This window comes from Drosophila novamexicana, unplaced genomic scaffold, assembly GCF_003285875.2.
Source record: "Drosophila novamexicana strain 15010-1031.04,08,12 unplaced genomic scaffold, DnovRS2.1 tig00000193-arrow-pilon, whole genome shotgun sequence".
In the NCBI taxonomy this organism is placed as follows: Eukaryota; Metazoa; Arthropoda; class Insecta; order Diptera; family Drosophilidae; genus Drosophila; species Drosophila novamexicana.
In genome coordinates this window covers 8258154-8268227 of record NW_020824787.1, presented here as the reverse complement: position 1 = coordinate 8268227, position 10074 = coordinate 8258154, and the positions used below count along the sequence as shown (strand labels likewise).

The 10074-nt window shown below is 39.8% G+C and overlaps 1 protein-coding gene across 1 annotated transcript; it reads left to right on the top strand.

Moving 5' to 3' along the window:
• The first annotated feature begins 757 nt into the window (after positions 1–757).
• LOC115758605 (extensin) lies at positions 758–2266 on the top strand. The gene is made up of 2 exons (XM_030699332.1): positions 758–1127; positions 1319–2266. Exons 1-2 carry the CDS (start codon positions 1125–1127, stop codon positions 2147–2149), a joined length of 834 nt encoding a protein of 277 aa, XP_030555192.1. The 5' UTR covers positions 758–1124; the 3' UTR covers positions 2150–2266.
• The last annotated feature ends 7808 nt before the right edge of the window (positions 2267–10074 follow it).

The window sequence follows — 10074 nt, the reverse complement described above, 5'->3', positions numbered from 1 at the left end:
CAATGATGTCTACTATGGTAACCGGAGTCGAATTGAATTTAATCATGCGTCTGAGCTGGCTGGCATAGTTTATCCTTGAGCTGGACAAGCCAGGCGTGCAGCTGCGCATCCATTAGCACCGGGGTCTCGTAGCAAACAAATTAGCGTCCAATAAACATTTAGTCATACTTAATGCATAAATGCATGAAATGGGCTAATAAACTTTGACATTTGCCCTTACTGCTATTTGAGCCTGGTCTAGAGGGCCTCAGTTTGCCGTTTGATTAATAACATATGCAAATGCTTTGGCTTGTTTTCCGCTGTAGCTGTGGCGCATTCAGCTGATTTCTAGCTAAATTCGGTTTTTTTAAAAGACAACCGTTTTGCCTGGTTTACGGATTTAGCCACTTTTTTTTTGCTTGATTAACATATGCTTTGGCCCTTTCAGCTGCTTTCCAGCTAAAATGGGGCTTATCTTAAAGCCAACAGTTCTGCCTTGTAAACAGACTTAGCTGCTTTTTTTTTGGCTTGATTAACATATGCAAATGCTTTGGCGTCTTTTCCGCTGTAGCTGTGGCGCTTTCAGCAGATTTCTAGCTAAAATGCGGCTTTAAAGCCAACAGTTTTGCCTTGTTAACAGATTTAGCTTCTTTTTTTTTTTTTGGCACAGCAATAACAAGTGCTTGCTGCTTTGTTTATGTGTGCACAGAAGGCTAATTCAGCTATTTGCAGATATTTGTTTATTTTTTGTATAACACGGCATTCAACTATTCTGCAGTTGGCAACACTGGCGCAGCGCCCTATTGACATTGCAAAACCTAGAGCTGGCCACGCATTGGATGAGCCCAGCAGCTGATGCTGCGCTAGAGACGGCGAAAGAGAGAGACAGAGAGCGAGAGATTTTGATCTGCGTGCGCGCTCACTTGGGCAACAGACGAAGTAGGCGAAGACTTAACCATTTAACCGTATTAAACCCTTTTCTTCGAGTGTAGCTGCGGCGTGTTTGTGGTAAGTTTTGGGATATATAAACGCGGGCGCATCTGCTGCTGGCCATCATTCAGCGTCTGGTCTTTTGGTCAAAAGCGTCGAAAAGCTAAAATCCAACAAGCTTTACAAGCGTAGCAACAACAACAACAACAACAACAATGGTGAGCACAACAACAGCAACAAGTAGTGCACAATTTCCACACACGCACACATCCATCAAGATGCTTGAAGCTGACCTTAAATCTAGTTTGCCTTTAACATTGGCCCGCCAATTAACTAGTCACACACACTAATCGCACGCGTCCACGGATTTTTAATCGGTTTTTTAATTGCTTTTTTTCGTGCTTTGCAGAAATTCTTCGTTTTGGCTGTGTGCGCCATTGCCGCGGTGTCGGCCGATGTCTCGCACCTGAATCTGGGCGGCAACAATGGCTACTCGTACGATAGGCCAAGTCAGTCGTTTGACATTGACATCCGTTCGTCAGCGGGCGCTTCCTACTCGGCGCCAGCTCCGGGTCCATCGTACTCGGCGCCAGCTCCGGGTCCATCATACTCGGCACCAGCTCCGGGTCCATCGTACTCGGCGCCCGCACCTGCACCTGAGTATCTGCCACCTGTGCAAAATTTTCCCGCTCCTGCACCCGCTCCAGTCTACTCGGCACCAGCTCCGGCTCCAGTCTTCTCGGCTCCTGCTCCCGAATACAGTGCTCCAGCTCCAGTTCAGCCTGCACCCGAGTATTTGCCCCCTGCTCCTGCTTACTCTGCTCCTGCTCCAGCACCAGTCTTCTCGGCTCCGGCACCCGAATACAGCGCTCCTGCTCCAGTTCAGCCTGCTCCCGAGTATCTGCCACCTGTGCAGGACATTCCCGCTCCAGCGCCCGCTCCAGTCTACTCGGCTCCCGCTCCAGCTCCAGTCTACTCGGCACCCGCTCCAGGTCCTGTCTACTCAGCTCCCGCTCCCGAATACAGCGCTCCAGCTCCCGCACCTGAGTACCTGCCCCCTGTGCACGACATTCCCGCTCCAGCACCCGCGCCCGTTTACTCCGCACCCGCTCCCAGCTATTCAGCCCCTGCACCCGCACCGGTCTACTCCGCCCCAGCACCAGCTCCAGTCTACTCCGCCCCAGGCGGCGAGTCCAATGGCTACGAGTACAATGTGCCAGCCAAACGCTTCCGTTTCTAAGTGCATTCACCATGCAGCATCGCCTCATCTAAGGAGCGCCGTTTGTTAAATTAACAAGTGGCCTCCGTCTCCCTGTTGTTGATCATTTGTTGTTATTATTATGCAAAGTTTCTGTTGAGATTTCTAGCTAATAAATAAAATTAAATAATATATAAAATTAAATAACCAAATACTCTCTCTCTCTTTCTCTTTTCCCCATTCGCGATTCGCTTCGGTCGTTGCGTGATTTCCACGATCGTAAAATTCGAGTGTCCACAAAAATCCCCACCTTGTTATGCAAATCTTTCGCGCAAATGAGGACAATCAAAAGTAATATAATAAAAAAACGAAACGAAACTTGTTCACAAAATTAATGTCAACGAATCGCCTGGAAAAGATATCTTTGGCGAGACATTCGCACGTCCCTCAATTAAACTCTTCCACATGTCTCATTAAATTCCAATTACTCTTTGGTAAGTTTTTCGTTATGTTATTTCCACGTTAATTATAATTTGGTTGCATTTGCTTATTATCAAAGCATAAACAAATTGATGCTTCGAATATATTCAAATATTTAGTTTGTCAAATTAATTATTAGTTTTGGAAATAAAATAAAATGAATATAGCGAATTATTGTAACTATTTAATCGAAATCAGTTCAAAGAAGGTAGAAACTGAAAACCTTTTTCAACATTTTTCATATTTTGATTAAAAAACGAGAATGAAGAACTTCACACCCAAAATGTAATACCCTTGTAGACTTTTCCCTTTTGCAGATATGTGAAAATAGTTAAGCCCGTAAATGCTAACTTTAATAAAAAGATATCTTTGAAAAGAGAAAACAGAACCTACTTTTCGACTGATCGTTCCTATGACAGCTTTATAATATAGCGATTAGATCCGGCCGGTTCCGATATTTGTACTGCCCGGAACAAAAAGGAACCTATGCAAACTGACAGACAGAATCACATGGACATGGCTGTTGATGCTGATATGGAATATATATACTTTATGGTGTCGGAGATGTCTTTTTTATGCGTTACACATTTGGTGACAAAACTCTAATACTCTCTACAAGAGTATAAAAGAAGATTAAAAAACATTTTGATACGATTTCTGATATATATAAAAAAAAAAGGAGGAAGCCCATAATTTCTGTGATTTATCTGGATATCTCGGGCACCAAAAAACTTGTTCATACAAGAACTTAACCTTTAACCAATATGTTTTTACTGATATATATTATATGTAGACATAATATATATATATATATATATAAATATTAAATTTCTTGCGAAAAGGGATACGCTTTTTACTAACCAATCATCTAAATAAACTAAAACCAAGTAAGAGGTTCTAGTCGGGAGCTCCCGACTTGGGGATACCCTGAACCCTCTTCTTCCAACATCAAATGCATATATATATTCTATTTAAGAAGCTATATGTCAAGTTTGGTGACTCTAGTTCTTATTATTTACCAAAATTGCCCAAAAAACAGGATATCGATATCGATTTTTATCGATTGCTTGGAAACGGAGTAAGTTATCGATTATCGGAAACAAACTCGATCTACGCGGGAGCTAGGAGCACCTACATCTAATTTCAAGTCTCTAGCTCTTATAGGTTCTGAGATCCTTGCGTTCATACATAGTGACAGACGGACGGACGGACGGACGGACGGACAGACAGACGGACAGACAGACGGACACGGCTAGATCGACTCGGCTATTGATGCTGATCAAGAATATATATACTTTATGGGGTCGGAGATGCTACCTTCTGCCTGTTACATACATTTGGCTCTCGCACAAATACAATATACCCTTATACCCATTTTTAATGGGTTCAGGGTATAAAAAGCCAAACTTCGTGAAAATCGGATGAGATTTGGCCGAGATATGGGGGTGGTAATTTTTGGCCCATGTCTATATACAAATCTTGGGGTAAGACTTGAACATAAATTTCGACCAAAAAATCGGTGTCGAGATTTGAATGCCAGATTAATCTAGAGGGAAAACCATGAAGAAAAATCCAAACTTCGTGAAAATCGGATGAGATTTGGCCGAGATATGGGGGTGGTAATTTTTGGCCCATGTCTATATACAAATCTTGGGGTAAGACTTGGACATAAATTTCGACCAAAAAATCGGTGTCGAGATTTGAATGCCAGATTAATCTAGAGGGAAAACCATGAAGAAAAATCCAAACTTCGTGAAAATCGGATGAGATTTGGCCGAGATATGGGGGTGGTAAATTTTGAACCATGTCTAGATACGAATCTTGGGGTAAGATTTGGACATGAATTTCGACTAAAAAATCGGTGTTCAGATTTGAATGCCAGATTAATCTAGAGGGAAAACCATGAAGAAAAAGCCAAACTTCGTGGAAATCGGATGAGATTTGACCGAATTATGGGGGTGGTAATTTTTGACCAATGTCTATATACTAATCTTGGGGTAAGATTTGGACATGAATTTCGACTAAAAAATCGGTGTTCAGATTTGAATGCCAGATTAATCTAGAGGGAAAACCATGAAGAAAAAGCCAAACTTCGTGGAAATCGGATGAGATTTGACCGAATTATGGGGGTGGTAATTTTTGACCAATGTCTATATACTAATCTTGGGGTAAGATTTGGACATGAATTTCGACTAAAAAATCGGTGTTCATATTTGAATGCCAGATTATTCTAGAGGAAAAACCATGAAGAAAAATCCAAACTTCGTGAAAATCGGATGAGATTTGGCCGAGATATGGGGGTGGTAAATTTTGAACCATGTCTAGATACGAATCTTGGGGTAAGATTTGGACATGAATTTCGACTAAAAAATCGGTGTTCAGATTTGAATGCCAGATTAATCTAGAGGGAAAACCATGAAGAAAAAGCCAAACTTCGTGAAAATCGGATGAGATTTGACCGAGTTATGGGGTGGTAATTTTTGACCAATGTCTATATACGAATCTTGGGGTAAGATTTGGACATGAATTTCGACTAAAAAATCGGTGTTCAGATTTGAATGCCAGATTAATCTAGAGGGAAAACCATGAATAAAAAGCCAAACTTCGTGGAAATCGGATGAGATTTGACCGAGTTATGGGGGTGGTAATTTTTGACCAATGTCTATATACGAATCTTGGGGTAAGATTTGGACATGAATTTCGACTAAAAAATCGGTGTTCAGATTTGAATGCCAGATTAATCTAGAGGGAAAACCATGAAGAAAAAGCCAAACTTCGTGGAAATCGGATGAGATTTGACCGAATTATGGGGGTGGTAATTTTTGACCAATGTCTATATACTAATCTTGGGGTAAGATTTGGACATGAATTTCGACTAAAAAATCGGTGTTCAGATTTGAATGCCAGATTAATCTAGAGGGAAAACCATGAAGAAAAAGCCAAACTTCGTGAAAATCGGATGAGATTTGACCGAGTTATGGGGGTGGTAATTTTTGACCAATGTCTATATACGAATCTTGGGGTAAGATTTGGACATGAATTTCGACTAAAAAATCGGTGTTCAGATTTGAATGCCAGATTAATCTAGAGGGAAAACCATGAATAAAAAGCCAAACTTCGTGGAAATCGGATGAGATTTGACCGAGTTATGGGGGTGGTAATTTTTGACCAATGTCTATATACGAATCTTGGGGTAAGATTTGGACATGAATTTCGACTAAAAAATCGGTGTTCAGATTTGAATGCCAGATTAATCTAGAGGGAAAACCATGAAGAAAAAGCCAAACTTCGTGGAAATCGGATGAGATTTGACCGAGTTATGGGGGTGTTAATTTTTGACCAATGTCTATATACGAATCTTGGGGTAAGATTTGGACATGAATTTCGACTAAAAAATCGGTGTTCAGATTTGAATGCCAGATTAATCTAGAGGGAAAACCATGAAGAAAAAGCCAAACTTCGTGGAAATCGGATGAGATTTGACCGAGTTATGGGGGTGGTAATTTTTGACCAATGTCTATATACTAATCTTGGGGTAAGATTTGGACATGAATTTCGACTAAAAATCGGTGTTCAGATTTGAATGCTAGATTAATCTAGAGGGAAAACCATGAAGAAAAAGCCAAACTTCGTGAAAATCGGATGAGATTTGACCGAGTTATGGGGGTGGTAATTTTTGACCAATGTCTATATACGAATCTTGGGGTAAGATTTGGACATGAATTTCGACTAAAAAATCGGTGTTCAGATTTGAATGCCATATTAATCTAGAGGGAAAACCATGAATAAAAAGCCAAACTTCGTGGAAATCGGATGAGATTTGACCGAGTTATGGGGGTGGTAATTTTTGACCAATGTCTATATACGAATCTTGGGGTAAGATTTGGACATGAATTTCGACTAAAAAATCGGTGTTCAGATTTGAATGCCAGATTAATCTAGAGGGAAAACCATGAAGAAAAAGCCAAACTTCGTGAAAATCGGATGAGATTTGACCGAGTTATGGGGGTGGTAATTTTTGACCCATGTCTATAAACGAATCTTGGGGTAAGATTTGGACATGAATTTCGACTAAAAAATCGCTGTTCATATTTGAATGCCAGATTATTCTAGAGGAAAAACCATGAAGAAAAATCCAAACTTCGTGAAAATCGGATGAGATTTGGCCGAGATATGGGGGTGGTAAATTTTGAACCATGTCTAGATACGAATCTTGGGGTAAGATTTGGACATGAATTTCGACTAAAAAATCGGTGTTCAGATTTGAATGCCAGATTAATCTAGAGGGAAAACCATGAAGAAAAAGCCAAACTTCGTGGAAATCGGATGAGATTTGACCGAGTTATGGGGGTGGTAATTTTTGACCAATGTCTATATACTAATCTTGGGGTAAGATTTGGACATGAATTTCGACTAAAAAATCGGTGTTCAGATTTGAATGCCAGATTAATCTAGAGGGAAAACCATGATTAAAAAGCCAAACTTCGTGGAAATCGGATGAGATTTGACCGAGTTATGGGGGTGGTAATTTTTGACCAATGTCTATATACGAATCTTGGGGTAAGATTTGGACATGAATTTCGACTAAAAAATCGGTGTTCAGATTTGAATGCCAGATTAATCTAGAGGGAAAACCATGAAGAAAAAGCCAAACTTCGTGGAAATCGGATGAGATTTGACCGAGTTATGGGGGTGGTAATTTTTGACCAATGTCTATATACGAATCTTGGGGTAAGATTTGGACATGAATTTCGACTAAAAAATCGGTGTTCAGATTTGAATGCCAGATTAATCTAGAGGGACAACCATGAAGAAAAAGCCAAACTTCGTGGAAATCGGATGAGATTTGACCGAGTTATGGGGGTGGTAATTTTTGACCAATGTCTATATACTAATCTTGGGGTAAGATTTGGACATGAATTTCGACTAAAAAATCGGTGTTCAGATTTGAATGCCAGATTAATCTAGAGGGAAAACCATGAAGAAAAAGCCAAACTTCGTGGAAATCGGATGAGATTTGACCGAGTTATGGGGGTGGTAATTTTTGACCAATGTCTATATACTAATCTTGGGGTAAGATTTGGACATGAATTTCGACTAAAAAATCGGTGTTCAGATTTGAATGCCAGATTAATCTAGAGGGAAAACCATGATTAAAAAGCCAAACTTCGTGGAAATCGGATGAGATTTGACCGAGTTATGGGGGTGGTAATTTTTGACCAATGTCTATATACGAATCTTGGGGTAAGATTTGGACATGAATTTCGACTAAAAAATCGGTGTTCAGATTTGAATGCCAGATTAATCTAGAGGGAAAACCATGAAGAAAAAGCCAAACTTCGTGGAAATCGGATGAGATTTGACCGAGTTATGGGGGTGGTAATTTTTGACCAATGTCTATATACGAATCTTGGGGTAAGATTTGGACATGAATTTCGACTAAAAAATCGGTGTTCAGATTTGAATGCCAGATTAATCTAGAGGGACAACCATGAAGAAAAAGCCAAACTTCGTGGAAATCGGATGAGATTTGACCGAGTTATGGGGGTGGTAATTTTTGACCAATGTCTATATACTAATCTTGGGGTAAGATTTGGACATGAATTTCGACTAAAAAATCGGTGTTCAGATTTGAATGCCAGATTAATCTAGAGGGAAAACCATGAAGAAAAAGCCAAACTTCGTGAAAATCGGATGAGATTTGACCGAGTTATGGGGGTGGTAATTTTTGACCATTGTCTATATACGAATCTTGGGGTAAGATTTGGACATGAATTTCGACTAAAAAATCGGTGTTCAGATTTGAATGCCAGATTAATCTAGAGGGAAAACCATGAAGAAAAAGCCAAACTTCGTGGAAATCGGATGAGATTTGACCGAGTTATGGGGGTGGTAATTTTTGACCAATGTCTATATACGAATCTTGGGGTAAGATTTGGACATGAATTTCGACTAAAAAATCGGTGTTCAGATTTGAATGCCAGATTAATCTAGAGGGACAACCATGAAGAAAAAGCCAAACTTCGTGGAAATCGGATGAGATTTGACCGAGTTATGGGGGTGGTAATTTTTGACCAATGTCTATATACTAATCTTGGGGTAAGATTTGGACATGAATTTCGACTAAAAAATCGGTGTTCAGATTTGAATGCCAGATTAATCTAGAGGGAAAACCATGAAGAAAAAGCCAAACTTCGTGGAAATCGGATGAGATTTGACCGAGTTATGGGGGTGGTAATTTTTGACCAATGTCTATATACTAATCTTGGGGTAAGATTTGGACATGAATTTCGACTAAAAAATCGGTGTTCAGATTTGAATGCCAGATTAATCTAGAGGGAAAACCATGATTAAAAAGCCAAACTTCGTGGAAATCGGATGAGATTTGACCGAGTTATGGGGGTGGTAATTTTTGACCAATGTCTATATACGAATCTTGGGGTAAGATTTGGACATGAATTTCGACTAAAAAATCGGTGTTCAGATTTGAATGCCAGATTAATCTAGAGGGAAAACCATGAAGAAAAAGCCAAACTTCGTGGAAATCGGATGAGATTTGACCGAGTTATGGGGGTGGTAATTTTTGACCAATGTCTATATACGAATCTTGGGGTAAGATTTGGACATGAATTTCGACTAAAAAATCGGTGTTCAGATTTGAATGCCAGATTAATCTAGAGGGACAACCATGAAGAAAAAGCCAAACTTCGTGGAAATCGGATGAGATTTGACCGAGTTATGGGGGTGGTAATTTTTGACCAATGTCTATATACTAATCTTGGGGTAAGATTTGGACATGAATTTCGACTAAAAAATCGGTGTTCAGATTTGAATGCCAGATTAATCTAGAGGGAAAACCATGAAGAAAAAGCCAAACTTCGTGAAAATCGGATGAGATTTGACCGAGTTATGGGGGTGGTAATTTTTGACCATTGTCTATATACGAATCTTGGGGTAAGATTTGGACATGAATTTCGACTAAAAAATCGGTGTTCAGATTTGAATGCCATATTAATCTAGAGGGAAAACCATGAATAAAAAGCCAAACTTCGTGGAAATCGGATGAGATTTGACCGAGTTATGGGGGTGGTAATTTTTGACCAATGTCTATATACGAATCTTGGGGTAAGATTTGGACATGAATTTCGACTAAAAAATCTGTGTTCAGATTTGAATGCCAGATTAATCTAGAGGGAAAACCATGAAGAAAAAGCCAAACTTCGTGGAAATCGGATGAGATTTGACCGAGTTATGGGGGTGGTAATTTTTGACCAGTGTCTATATACTAATCTTGGGGTAAGATTTGGACATGAATTTCGACTAAAAAATCGGTGTTCAGATTTGAATGCCAGATTAACCTAGAGGGAAAACCATGAAGAAAAAGCCAAACTTCGTGGAAATCGGATGAGATTTGACCGAGTTATGGGGGTGGTAATTTTTGACCAATGTCTATATACGAATCTTGGGGTAAGATTTGGACATGAATT